The sequence below is a fragment of the Gopherus flavomarginatus genome, chromosome 6, assembly GCF_025201925.1.
Source record: "Gopherus flavomarginatus isolate rGopFla2 chromosome 6, rGopFla2.mat.asm, whole genome shotgun sequence".
NCBI classification, from domain to species: domain Eukaryota; kingdom Metazoa; phylum Chordata; order Testudines; family Testudinidae; genus Gopherus; species Gopherus flavomarginatus.
Window position 1 is genome coordinate 15,825,030 of NC_066622.1, and position 14,983 is coordinate 15,840,012.

At 40.7% G+C, this 14,983-nt stretch overlaps 1 protein-coding gene across 6 annotated transcripts in view; it reads left to right on the forward strand.

The window, feature by feature from the left end:
* ITPR1 (inositol 1,4,5-trisphosphate receptor type 1) overlaps positions 1–14,983 on the forward strand; it is a 231,969-nt gene that overhangs the window by 162,260 nt on the left and 54,726 nt on the right. For 2 of the 6 annotated variants that reach the window (XM_050957223.1, XM_050957228.1), the window contains 2 exons: positions 10,290–10,325; positions 11,997–12,047. The exons of 1 other annotated variant lie outside the window; for it this stretch is intronic. In XM_050957223.1, coding sequence (XP_050813180.1) covers positions 10,290–10,325; positions 11,997–12,047 — 87 coding nt within the window. The remainder of the gene's footprint in view (positions 1–10,289; positions 10,326–11,996; positions 12,048–14,983) is intronic. 3 more of the 6 variants (XM_050957224.1, XM_050957225.1, XM_050957226.1) reach the window with 3 other exon arrangements.

The window sequence follows — 14,983 nt, forward strand, 5'->3', positions numbered from 1 at the left end:
TAGTTGAGTTTAGTCTGCCATGCGTCTACATTGGTAGTTACCATAACTAATTCTGTCTGTCGTTATCCCCAAGTATTATCTCAGATGTAGCTGTAGTTTTGGCAAGCTGCAATCATCTGGTGGTAGAATAGTACGCATAGTGCTTAGGATCAGAGCTGAGTGCTTTTAAAATACTAGCTGCAGTGAGTACCATTAAAACATTAGCATTTATCACGGCACAGTAATTATAGTACCACCGTATTGCCTGCCTTACAATTTGGAAGATAGGGTGGTTAACCTAAATATCTGGAAAGGTTAATACTAAGTTTTAATGGCACCCATTTATACTAGGTGGGAAATAATATGAGAAGCTATTTGGAGGAGACCCTAAATGAACTGTCTGTGCTTACTAACTAATGAGTGATTGCTCATAACAATGTATTTGTGTAGCACACCTGAGACAATAGATGGGAATGGGCCTTTGCATAGGATCAGTGTGTTGTTCTTTCCTATAAAGAGAGTAACTTGATGACTGTTGAGTTCAGCAGGATATTTAGGTGTGGTCACTGTTTCTTCCTATTCGGGTTTGGCCTGTGAATATGTGGGAAAAAGTAGGGGTATATTGTGAAAGCTACCTTGTGGCAAATCTCTGCCTAATCTTTGCCTGGCAAAGCAGCAGCCTAAAAGAGGGTGTTTACACTGAATGCAGCACGCCTACGTTAAAGGCAAAGGGCCATGTTTGAGTGAGATCTTCCAGCTGGGGTAGCTAAATGTCCAAATGCTGTCACTTTTATATGCACCAACCGTCCTATATGCCCAAAAAATGTGGGCACAAATTCAGACTGACTGTTTTTCTGTATACTTGTACAGTATATCTGTTGCCCAGCAAGTATTTTACTAATTTAACAACTTTATTAAAAAGGATCTTCTGCCCTTGCTTTGTTTCCTCTGTGCTGTTCCAGCCTTCTGTCTGGGGCGAAACGGATCCCCTTAAAATGCAAAACATCAGAGAAATACGCTAGCTATTTTTTTCAAATTAAAAAATATTCTAAACTGGCTTCCCCTGAAACTTTTTCCTTTAACCCTAATCTAGTAATGATCTCAGTTATTATTTTTTTGGAACATCCATTGTTTTGAGGAATAAATATAATATTTTGGGAACCTGTCTGCCAAAATGGATTTGGAATCCTACCTGCCCATCTCATAATGCTCAGTCTTGAACTGAGCTGTCTGTGTTTGTTTGCGGTTATAATCACTTAGTTCATATATTAATGGAAACTGTGTATGATATATTTAGAGAATGAGGCTGATTTTCCTATTACTCATTTCACACTATTTAAAGTCCCTTTACTCCAGTAGAGTTACTCCTCACTTTACACTAATATGAGGAGACTCAGGCACTATATCTTTCCAGACTTGACAGGGGAGCTTAAAATAGTTGGCGGCAGAGTTTAATGTCAAACCTTGGATGTGATTTGTTTTTTCTTACTAATTAAGATTTCTCTCTAAGCTAGACTGCTCCACTGGAAATGGGCTCTGTTTTTCAGAAGTTAATTTATAACGTATTAACATTTCAATCAGGTACTAGACCCTTGAGCTTCTGTGGGAGGTGTAGCTTCCCCAAATGGTATGTATAATTTATCTTGGAGAAACTTCAGACAGAACTTGAGATTGTTTAATTGCAAATTAAAGTCATAAAATGAAACTCCCTCTTTCTTTCCTCTTAGTCTCTGGCCATAATGTTCCATCTATTCCTCAATAAATCAGTTAGAGAGTGCAGACCCAATTTAGAACTTAGTCTTCTGGCTGCAAATAAGAGCTTTATTGCTCCCTTATGGAACAATTCCATGGATGGAGCAGGTGTGTTTATAAACACACAGGAAATGAACAGTGTCTGTTTATAAAGAGAGACGCTGGCAGGGGTTAGGATTTTTTGAGAATTCTCGAAGGAAGCTGTGATGTTTCCCATCATAGCTTCTGCTAGCAACTGTAAAAGTTGGGGTCAAAGAAAACAGAACTCCTTATTTTTAGTTTCTCCAGCTGCTAAGCTCTGAACAGTCTGGTTTTTCTGAATGGCTGAAATGGTTTTCCGCTCACTCCTGCCCCTCAGAGTAGACCTTCTGTTGGCGAGGTAATATTGTTATTGTATTATGACATAATTCAGAGCTAATTTCACAGTCTTTCTGGCACTCTGAGTAGCTATCTTAAGATACTTTTGACAAAGGATAGGTTCAAAATCTTGCCTTTCATTTGTTTAAAAAAAAGGACAGGGGAGGGGAGAACCCTAAATGCCACAGTCACACCATTATTTATTACTTACACTTTCAGAAATGAGGAAACTCTAAACCAAAGTTGGTGGAGTCTCTCTTAAAATCCTTTCTGTCTTGTGGAAAGGGAGTGCCTTTGTTATTCGGTGAACAATGCTGGAATTCACCCTGTTGAGTAGGAAATCCCCTGCATAACAGGAAGAATTATAAAAGGCCATAATTGTATGGTCATAACTGTTCCAGCTGTGCCTAACAATTATGGCACGGACACATTGTATGTTGATTAGCCTGTCAGATTATTGTTCTGAGACTTTTTTGCACTATCAAGGAACTGTGGTGTGAATTAAGAACAGAGTAGTGACTTTTACCCAATTTCTTTACATTAATCTGGTTCGTTTGGTTTACATTCACGGATTTACTTTGAAAACTGTGGTGGAGTCACCATCTGCGAGGAGTGGAGGATAGGAGAGTGGTGGTGGTATTGGGTTGTTTACAGGTTTTTTAAACCCTCCGTTAATACAGTCCTTGGTCCATGATCCATTTTGAACTAGACATGCGAATGGAATGCTGTGGGATTTTACATGAACTGCTGTGCAACCGCCAATATCCTATCTGGGTTCAGTGAAAACTGCTTAACTTTCCAAGGGAGAGAATTCACAGTGCTGCAGGGTTGCGCATTTCACAGGAAACATGGGGTCCAGTAAATTTGTGGTAGATCTCTATTTTATGTGCAAGAAATCCCACCAAAATAAGTGTACAGTACTAGAATTTAGATATATTAGAACTTTAGATCTATAAGTCTTACCTGACACACACACCCCTGAAAACTAGAGAACGAATAACCCCCAAGTGTCATTAAGGAGCTGGTTTTGATCTACAAAGGGCTTGGGACCTGTCTGCCTGGGACCACTTCTCTTTCCTTGCCTTACTGCCATCGTAGTGAACAGCAGAAATCTTCAAGCTCATTTAAAGGGAACCTTCTGATTTAAAGGGAACCTTCTGCCCTCTTATAAGGATCTCTTTCCTCAAGATGGCTTTCTCCATAAAGACTAACGTAATCCGAATGTGTAGACTTTCCGGATGTGCTGCAAAGCTCGCCTATTTGAGTGAGCAAAAAACTGAGGCCCAAGGTCTAAGGCCAAAAGTATAGTAATGGAGGGTTTCAAGCAGTGTTGGTCAGATGATGTGTGGTTGGGTGGAAGGAAGAGGTGGTGCTGGGTGTTGTCAACTTTTACATTGTGTCTCTCTATGCTCTTCTGTATGTTGAGGGTGCCCAGAGTTTTGAATGGGTGCCCATTTGGAAGGAGTTCTTATAGAACCAAAATGTAAACAAAGACCAGCAGACGTGTCTTGAAAGATTGAGGGAAAGCCTAATTTCTAAAGAGAGCTCTAGTCCATGTCATGTTTTGTTTTGTTTTGTTTTGTTTGTTTTTGTTTTGTTTCCCTTTTAACAAAAAAAAGTATGTGTACTGCTACTACTAGTAGTAGTAGTAATACAGGTTAGTTCCCAGATCTGTTCAGAGTTTCTGTTATTGCTCTTGGGTGCCTTCTTGAAGTAGGTGTTGATCTTTGCAATCCTTTACACAGCACCAGATTGATCCCATGAGTTGAAGGTTATGACTTTCTAGGTGGAGAATATACTGACAAATATGGACTTTTTAACACGGGCCCTGTGCAAATGTTTCTAATAGTAAAGAAAATGGAAAATCCTGACATGAGACATGGACAAGAGTTCTCCTTAGAACTGCTGTGGGCATGACTCTTACCATTTACAGTACTTGCACTGTCTTGCATTGGTGTAACTCCATTGATTTAAGTGGAGTTGCTCCCAACTTGTACCAGCGTGAGAAGAGAATTTGGTCTTCTGTCTACAGTTAATCATGAGGCATCAAGGAAATCTTACCGCTTGTGACAGTACTAACCCCACTGCAGTAGTTCAGTGAAAAAAGTATGAAATAGTTTTGGTTTTTTTTTTAAGCTAAATTCCGCCCTCCTCTCATTGTAGCCCAGGTACCATATATTATCAGAGCTGCTATGCTGAAAATGTGGGTCTGGGTGAATACTTGAATCTTGGGTTCACTGTGATTAAAGAGCATTAATGTATTGGCAAAGGGCTTTCAGAAGCTGTTTAATTTCAAACCCCTATTGCAGTCTGTCACTGGATTTTAACAGGTGCTAGAGACAAAGCAAGCTGCTTTGCTATATGAAGATAAGAGCTGCAATGAAAGTAGTGAGATACTGGGTAAGGGATTTATAAATCCCAGAACAAATTAATATGTATGGAAGGAGAAGAGCATTAAAGAGGAGAGAACTGTTAAACTTCACCTTAAGGGGGCGCTCTGATGATGCTGAATGTAACAGAGAGATGTCCTACTTTTTTCTTTCTTTTTTTTTTTTTTTTTTCCTCCCATATTGCGGTGAACTGCTCCATTGGGCACCTGCCAACGTTCAAGCAGCAGTTACATAAGAGCAGCTTTTTTTTTCCTGGAATTCATGCTCGTTGCTGATGTGTGACCTTCAGCAGTAATTGCCAATAAATGTGGTGGAACTGTTTACTGTTAGTTCAGTCTGCACTGTGTCTGCCAGTGTCCGAGGCTACAGGAGCAGTTGCAGCAGCTATACAGTTGCTATTTCTTTTTACAGTAACGTTGCTCCAAAATGATTAGATCTAGTATCTTCTTATTTGGGTAGGCTGTGTATTTGAAAGAGGTTTAGCAGAGTTCTTTGAATTTCTCTATCGTTGATCAGTAAAGCTAATGTTTATATGTCCAAGAGTATTTGCACGTAAGTTATGAAGCCCTGTTCAACATGCATCCCCAGCCACTCTTTCCTTGCATATAGTTAGCAAAGCAGAAAGGGACCAGATCTAACAAACTGCTAAGCAGCCTCAACTTGCCTTGACGTTAATGGGTATTGAAGGCATTAAGCGGGTGAATTAAAGTAACTTCTAGTAAAATGTTAACTTCAGTTCAATAAAAAGGATTTGTTCTCTTTATGTGGTTGATAAGCAAGCTCCAAAGAAATACACCAGCAAAGCCATTCAATGTGGGTGGGGGCTTTTTTTTGGTTTTCGAGGTTTCAAGTAGGTGAAAAGGGAACTGAAATCCTTGATTAAAAGGGATTGGCTGCAATAATCTTTGCAGTGATGTATATCAATGATAAGCTGTAAAACTGCATTGGCACAACTGGATGAAGTTCAGAATGTGTTGTTTCCAGATCTAAGATAGGAGATCAATTAACATTTTTAAAGATGAAATTATATCCCTCGTAGAGAGATCTCATGCCACAATCATTGCTGTTGTGTATTTTGTACTTAAACAACATTTGAATTATATCTCAAGTAGAAGAAATTATGTCTCTGGTTTCTGATCTGTTTTTTAAGCAGGTTCATAGGAGAGGCCTTAGCGACGTGCACATGGGAGATGGAATCAGGATTGTGGAAATCTTTGGGTGTTGTGTCGGGAGTGAAAAAGGTTGTAATCCTCTGCCTAAATAGTGTTGTGAAGAAGCCAGTATAGGCATGGGGAAGCTGAACACCAAGAAGTGTATCAACTAGGTTATGCCATCTTCTGAATGTACTGTATGATCAAAAACAACAAGGAGTCCTTGTGGCACTTTAGAGACTAAGACATTTATTTGGGCATAATCTTTCATAGGCTAAAACCCACTTCAAAGCTTATGCTCAAATAGATTTTAGTCTCTAAGGTGCCTCAGGGACTCCTCGTTGTTTTTGCTGATACAGACTAACATGGCTACCACTCTGAAACCTGGATGATCAAAGGTGACCTGAGAAGGACAAAATGGATTTGGCCTTATTTTTGCTTCTCTGTAACCAAGACAGAACATTTTTGAAACTTGTAGTTTTGACTTTATCATCAGAATGTCAAAATTCAGTGAGGGTGGAGGGAGGGGAAAGAATCAAATTGTTATTACAAATATGTCCCATTTCTTTTCATAGCAAAAGCCTGAAATATTGTTGTCTTTTTCACATACATACTCTCTCATTTAAAAAAAAAAAAAGAAGTTTTTTCACCTGTTGGTTTTTCTACCTTAGAAATGTCAAGAATATCAGGTCTTCTCTCCCCTATTGTGCTAGGGGATCCATTTCAGGACTCAGTGAAATGAATTGGAAGCTCTCCCAGTATTTTGTTTGAAAGATTCACAAATCTTTAATAGAGATCTCTTGTTCTAGCTGTTTGCTAGGCATTTGAACTAAATAACATAGCAAAAAAGTAAAGAACTCCAGAGTTTTCAAGTCTGAAAAAAAATATTCTCCTCTGCTGTGCAATTTTTATCTTCATTTTTATCTGCAATATCAATCACTTGCTAGTTTCCCGTAGTGACTGTAGTCTACAGGAAAAACAGAATAGGCAAATTCTCAGCTTCTCACGTAAAAAATCAATCAGATAAAAACCTTAAACTTTCAGGCCTTCTGCGTAAAACAAAGGCAAAAGAGGACCAAAAAATCAAACTATTCCCTTTTAGGTCAGCTTTGAAGTGATGTAATAAGGACACGCTTACTCAGTTAATTTGGTTGTACCACCCACTGAAATGGGTACATTCACTTGAGTCAGATGAGTTGCTTTTGGGGAGATACCTATTCCATAAAAAATGAGAAGTCACTGTTAGAAACATTCAGGACAATAATAGGTCAAAATAATAATATTTCTAGTATGGTTAATAACAAAGGTTTATTTGCCAAACTTGTAGGCACGGGCAGCTTCAAAGTAGCCTCTTCTTGTACAGTAAGTTGAATGGCACTTTCCTTTTTGGTAGTACAAAGGAAATTTTCTACGCTCCTCTCCGACCTTGCCATCCATTCCATTTTTGTTTCACATTTTGAAGCTGAACGCTTTATCTCTGGTGCTTATATGGCACCCAGTACTGCAATATTTTATTATTTTATAATCTGGAATGCACTTATCCTCAACGTTTTCTCCATTTTAGAGATGAGAGCATAGACACCGACTTCCCGTCTGCCCAATGGGTGCTCGCCCTGCTTCTTCCTGTCCCTGCTCCTCCCTCGCCCCACCTCTATTCCACTCCTCCCCCAAAGTCCCCACCCCAGCTCCGCCCCTGCCCCACCTGCTCCCCTGAGTGCGCCACATCCCCGCTCTTTCCTCTCCCTCCTGGAAACTCCTAAGCACTGCCAAACAGCTGTTAGGCAGCGGCGGGGGTGGGGCAGGAAGCACTGGAAGCAGGAGGAGCGGGGACGTGGCATGCTCGGGGAGGGGGAGGAGGTGAGGAGGAGGGAGCTTGGCTGCCAGTGCGTGCAGAGCACCCACTGATTTTTTCCCCATAGGTGCCCCAGCCCCAGATCACCCACGGAATCTGCGCCTATGGATGAGAGAACCTGAGGCAAAGCGAGATTGTCATAATCCAAGGTCATACAGGAAATCTACAACAGAGCAGGGGATTACAGCTGGCTCCCTGGTTAACCCTTTAACCATTGGACCATACTTCTCTAAAGCCTATGCTAGTATTTTGTTTACCCTGCTACACACTGCTAAGGATAGCATGACACCCCAAGTCAACATTTCTTTGCTACTTTTAGTCCTGATGAAAACAATCCAGTCAATTTCATTATTCAGTTTTTAGTCTTACTGACTGATTGCTAAAGCCCTGTTGCAGTGTTACAGGTGAGCTGACCCTTACGACTCCATGAAGCTGCCATCATGTGAAGTTGCTGAACTCTTTCTGGGAGCAGGGGTTTCCCCAACCCTTATAAGATTGCGTCCTAAAACCCCATATCCCTTTTCCTGTTTAATTTGGAAGACATGGGACTTTTCTGTCTGAAATACTTCCTCTTCCTGATTCCTGTAAATTACTTTGCTCTATGGGATCAAATTAACTTCTTTTGGATTCTTTATAGCTCTGGCAAATGTCAGTCCTAAAACATGTACATATCTGCTCGGTTAGTGTGTGGTAAGAGCACAAGACCAGCGTGTTCTAGTTCAGACTCTTGACACCCTCCATAACCTGGATCGGGACACTTAACCTTTCTGGTTCAGTTTCTCAGTCTTTGAAAAGAAGACAACACTTAATTCCCTTAACAGAGGGGTGTGCAGTTGAGCTTGTGTTATCGGTAAGGAGATTGATTACTACTTTATTAATAAGAGGGCTTTTTCACTTTGCTCTGAAGCATGTTGTGTACTGGCTGCTGGTGTGGTCTGGATAAGGGGTTTAGACTGACTAACGGTCTGGAACGGCAATTCCAATATTATTTGTTGAGCAACTAGAGTGTGCTTGGTAATGCGTACTAGGTAGAGGAAGACAAAGTTCCTGCATAAATGAGGTTCTTCCTGTTTAACTTCTGTTCTCCTAGCTTAAATACTCTAAACTTCCATTTGACCAAGACTTCAGCGGCTTATAAGCTTGTTAAATTTCCAGAATACATAGTAATGACAATGCAAGGAAATAATGTACCTGAGAGGCATGTGAATCAGCCAGGAGGAACGTTGATTAGAAGAAATAACGGGAATGGCTTTTCCTGATCATGGCATCCCTCCCCACTGAATGCCAAGGTGGAAAATGTCAGTTCCTCTGCCTCTTTCCTGAGCAGTGGGACCTCTCCACCTTAGACTTCCTCAGCTTGGTCGCCTTCCTCTATTTTCCTGCCTGTTTTGTCCTACTCTATTGCTGAGGTTGAGCTGATATTCTGAAAACTGATTCACCACAGTCGCTCTACTACTAGCTTGCAGACTGAGAGTGTGTTGTGTGGTCTTGCGGTTAAGGCTCTGGACTGGCTCTGGGGAGAGCTGGATTCAAATCCTGGTTCTAGTACAGGTACCTGGTGTGACCTTAGGCAAGTCACTTAATCTGCCCATGACTGTATTTCATCTTTAAAATTAGCGTGATGCCTCCTTTCTCCTACACATGGTGTCATTTGTTGATTTAGGTTGAGAGCCCTTTGGGGCAGGGATTGACTGTTACAAGCGTGTACAGCACCTGGCACAGCAGGTTGCTGACCTTGTTTGGCATCTCTAAATGTTCCTATTTCATAAATAGTCATAATTAGTTCTTAGTGTATTTGCTTCAGAATATTAAATTAATTACCCATGTTAAAAAGGCTTTATAGGTCTCGAATGTAAAATAATATGCGGAGATATACTGATCTCATAGAGCTGGAGGAGACCCTGAAAGGTCATTGAGTCCAGCCCCCTGCCTTCACTAGCAGGACCAAGTACTGATTTTGCCCAAAATTCGTAAGTGGCCCCCTCAAGGATTGAACTCTCAATGCTGGGTTTAGCAGGCCAATGCTCAAACCACTGAGCTATCCCTCCCCCTGTATCTGTGTTGAATGTGTGTAAATTTTACTAGGTGATAGGGGTAGACTCATCTTAATTTGTGTTAACATGTAGTATCACATTTTAAATGGAAAATCTATTCACCCCTTTTAGCTTCCTACTTGGTTGCTGATGTCCAACACTGTAATGACATTGTTCTTTTATTTCAGAAAAAGAACGTTTATCTTATAAATGAAAATGCCCTTTCAAAATCCATGTCCTAAAAGAGATGTATGCTGCAAGTGGTATTCTGACAGTGATTTACCCCTGTTGGGGATTAAGTCACTACACTAAAATGTGTTAAATTCACCATGTGTGTCAGTGTAAATGTTTGTGTGCAGATTTTGGAAAGGCCGTGTTTGTGCATCCCTAAGTTGCATGTGAGCTAATTCAAGCACGAAACCACATGCACCTGTAAATCAGGGTGTGTTCTTCCGCATTGATAGTTCATGTGAGCAAGTTGGGGACCTGCAACTCTAGCAGGTGCGCTTTGGAAATCTTGGTCCCTTATCAGCAATATACATGTAAGGAGTAAATTTATTTCAGTATGTGTAGAAACCACAATTATGCCATAATTCAGCAAGATGATGCAGCTAAGGTCAAATGAGTGGCAGAAAATCCATGGAAAGTTTTTTTTTGTGTTTTTGTTTTGGTTGGTTTTTTAATTCCCCTCTCCCTAAGTGTTTATCATTAGATTTCTGTTTAGATGAAACATTCCTGAACTATGACTAATTATCTGCATTTTACTTTCAACTAGCTGCCGCAACCTCCAGAAACGGAAAGCTCTGTAGAGGTGTGTCGCCCACCTATATTTGTAAAACACACAAATATTGGTGTTTTGAAGTAGTCATGCTTAAATGTCTTTCTCGTTGGTCAAATCTGTGTTATTGTGTTTTTATTGAATGATGTAGGCAGAGGGATATATGCAGCCCTGCTGAAATGGTTCAGTCAAGTATAAAATATTCTTGCCAATGGGGAAAAAAATAGGTCTCTTACCAATTCAAAACTTGTTCTCATATTGTACCATCAAGAACCCCAAAGGAGCAAAGACTGAAACTTTCAAAGCTGTACAGGTAATTCAACCACCCATCTTTAATGGAGGCACTACACTGAAAGTCTCAGCTCAGATCCCTTGTGTGAAAGAACTAGGCTTCATTCCTCTCACTTCTAGGGGAAATCCGATCCAAAATAATTTTATCCTGCATGTTAAAAACAAGAGATTGGGAGGTGAGGAGTGGGGTGGGGAGGAGTGAGAAAATAGTGGAACTTTACCCAAGTTCAACAAATCCAGAATAGTTGAATATTCCTGTTTTTTAAAAAGATTGAGTGAAGTAGTAAAGTTGACCTTTCAATTGTCGTCATTACACTACGGGGTTAACACTCGTTAGGATGAATCAGTTCATATTCAACAATTTAGCCACCAAAAACATTTAGGACTAGAACATTCATTTATTTATTTATTTATGAAAGCTTGAATTCTTTTGAAACTAATGATGCGGTTGGCACAGAGCATACCACTGCCTACGAGATCAGTTTTACTTTTGATTAAAGCTATATGGAAGCTTAAGTCTAGCTTCTTTTCAATTGCCTAGGCTATGTAAAGAATTTTATGTGGCTAAACAGTATTATGGATTTGTTGTAAGTGATGAAGAGAGAAATGCAGTTTTCGGTATTTTGGAACTTTATTATAAGTAGGGTTTGTGGAGTAGTGTTTGAATGTCTGTCTTAAGTGCTCAGTGGTTACAGAATGAGTTCAATGAGACACGTGGGAAATAGCCTCTTAGTGTTAAATCAATCCCTGAAAAATGATTGTCATGAATGATCCATGCTTTCGAAGACATTGTTCTGTTCTGAAAATCTGCCTTGTTCAAAGAGAAGAGCCATTTGGCTTTCACCATTATACCTGCCATAGTATTTTCTCTGCACAGCAGAACAAAAATACGTTGAAAGCCTCAAACAGAACTGAGGCATTGACATTGGCATTGTATGCCAAATATCTTCCACGTTCGCAAGAGACCGGACTTCCTAATTGGCCAGAGTGAGATGTGTCAAAATAAGAACATTTCCTCCAGAAATGGTGTGTGTTTGTGTGTGTATAAGTGTGTATGCATGGATGTAATGCACGTATGAGTTGCCAAGAACCTGGCCTTTTTTTTTTTTCTTCTTTTCTTTCTGTTATGAGTTACTGTGAAACTAGATGGAAACTTTGTGTGTTACTTTTACTTTTAAATATGTAAAAACATCTAGCAAATGTGCATGCCCTGTGTAGTTTGATATGGAGAGCATCAAAGGTGTAGATAAGCCCTGAAACTCTTTAATAATTTTGTCAGTCGACCTACCGACCCTCCCCTATTACTCTCAGTTGTATGACTTTCTTGAATTTTTCTACTGTTTAGTCATTGATGCTGAAGATATTAGTGTCTCTTTAGTATTACACTTTACAACAGAATTTCTGCATGCTCAGCAGGAGCTGGATCAAAGTCTACTACAGAGGCAGCTGGAGGATCATAAAAGGGTATGTATAGTAGTCTGGTATATTTACTGCTAATTACCATTACGCTTCCTTCCGTCTCTCCTTTTTTCTTAAACAATACATGCAGGCAGAAAAGTTCCTGTGAGAAGTTTATTTGGCTGTTTTTAAAAGGGAACTTAGTGTCCATGTCTTTGAAAATCTCAAACTGATATTTCTACCAGTTTCAACTGTAAAGTAGATGAAGGCATGTACGACACGTCTTCAATTAAAATTAAATGGAAAATGTGTGTGTGTGCTTCCTCGGTTGCTTTGGAATCTGCACCACAAGGGCTGGTGTGTTTTTTCTTTCACGCTACTGTAATTTGGGAGGAACTCCCGTGAAACTGGTGATGTCATACCATTGTAAAGCCAGTCTGAAAGGATAATCAGGCCCATAGAGTTGACTTACCTGGCCAAAAAGTGCATCTTAGTTATAAAAGCTAAGCAGTCTTCAAAATCAGCACTGCTAGTAGTTCGTTGTGGTGCTTCCCATTTTTGCCTGCTCCTCTAGTTAAGCTGCTGTTATTGTGGTACTTGCTTCTTGACTGTATTACTGCCTTAATCTTGCATTTTAATTGAAGGATGTATGTAAATGCACAATGTCTTACTGCCTAAAGGTTTTCATCCAATATAAAACACTTTCTAATATACACATAACACCCAGTTCATCTATTCTATGCTATTAACTACAATAATATTTGCATACCACTTGACTATTGCTTACCAATAGCCTAACTGGATGCTAAATACGGAGGAAACTGAATGTTACTGAACTTTTCTAGGTAGCATGTTTCATATTTCATAATACAGCCAAACATCTGATATTTGTTTGCATATTGTAAGCACTGAAGTGCTGTATAATACTAACTTTATAGTTAGAGAAGTGTTCTCAAGCCCATTGTTACAGCTGAATTAATGACAGTATTTGGGAAAATATTTTCTCTCCTCTTTTATTCACATTACATTCTCATGTGCTTATCAGTGCTTTTTAATAATTACATCAAGCAAATGATGAGCTTTTCCTTCCCGGTGTTCTTGAGCTGCAGCTCCAAGTGGTATTGAAAATGAAAATACATCTCCAAGCTTGTGCAACTCTGGATGAGCATTTGACCAGAAACTGGAATCACTTGACATATGATCTCATCTGCTTTCTCTTGCTGTCATACTCTTTTATGAGTGTCACTATTTTCGATGTAGTCCAACAATAGCAAGAAGATGGTGGTGCCACAACAGGCGTACTCAGAAATTCCACTTGAGCTTTTCTCTTGCCTGAAATATTTTGACCACTAAACTTTAGTCATCAGATTTTTTTTTCTTTCTAGTAGAAATAAAGGCAAACTACCTATAATCCAAAGAACAACCATTAACCTTTAGAAGATGGCAGGGTAGGGAGAAGTTTATTGAACAATGATATTCATAGTGAATGTGTTTAAAGATCTTTCGTAGGTAGTAAAAAGTACCATTTTAAATGCCAGTTGCTGTGGCAACTGCTAGTTAATTTAACAGAAGAGAAAATGGTAATGTGAAAACCCCATTGTAACTTAATTTTGGCACAAAGGGTGTATAAATGTCAAGTTTCTCTTCTAATGAGTACACATGTAGAAGACAGCATAGTTTGTTTTTTTGCCTATTTGACCTTGTTCTGTCATGCACCCTTCACCGCCTGCAAAACTGAGAGCAGCGGGAGTGTTGTAAATCACTGCAGCGTGTACTAGAATGGTATCTTGTCATTGTCCGTCAAAACAGTTCACACGCAATGTGAGGGTTTTTGTGTGTGTGTTTGGGGAGGAGGGGCAAAACTAGTCCCCTGTCTCTCTTATATTTTCACAGACCATCCCAATCAATGATCGAAAATACAGGCACTTTGGAAGTAATAATCTTTTCCTGGTATCATTTTGCTAAGGAATTTGTGGGAGGAGTACCCCTGTGAACCTTTTGTTATAATTTTGGGAGCACGTTGCTGTCAAGGCCTTCTTTTAAGGTTTATTTTGAATCTTACCCCTCATATGAAGCTGATTGCAGAAGAATAAAATAGGGATCCTATCTAGCATCTTTCATGTTAATAGGTAGGGCCCTACTAAATTCACAGCTGTGAAAAATGCCTCAGGGACAGTGAAATCTGGTCTCCCTTGTGAAATTTGGCTGTTGTGTGGGAGTAGGGGGTCGCAGTATTGCCACTCATACTTCTGCCCTGCCTTCAGAGCTCGGAAGCTGGAGAGTGGCGGCTTCTGGCCAAGCACCCAGCTCTGCAAGCAACACCACTGCTAGCAGCAGTGGAGAAGTGATGGTGGCATGGTATGGGAGGGGTCATCGCTTTTGTGGGGGCAGGTCCAGCCTTCCATGTGGGCAATGTTGGTGACTACCCAGGGTGCTGTGCTATGGGGGGGTTCTGTGGTCACCCCTTCTCCCCGTCTCACATACAGCCAGCCCAAGGCCCCTTTAACCTCCGAGCACTGGGCCTGGAGCTGGGGAGCAGCAGGGCTGGAGGCATCCCAGTTGAGGGTTCCTACCATGTGCCGGGCTCCAGCTGCTAGTCCCATCCAGGCTGGGGAGGGACAGGACTACCTCTTTCCCTGCACAGGCTGCTCCTAGGCTGGTCAGACCCACTTCCAGGAACCTCCCCCAGTTGCAGGAACCTCCGTGGCTGTTGGCTGGGCACCCAGCTCTGAAGACAGCACCACTGCCAGCAGCAGGGCAGAAGTGATGGTGGCATGGAATGGTATTGCCACCCTTACTTCTTCACCGCTGCTAACAGCGGCCACTCTCTGGTCGCCCAGCTCTGAAGGCGTGCTACCGAGAAGAAAGGGTGACAATACCACAACCACCCCTGTCATAGCCTTGTGACCCCACCCCCCATCTGTCTTTTGGGTTGGGATCCCACGGTTACAACACCATTAAATTTTAGATAGATAAATTTCTGAATCCATGAAATGTAAGAT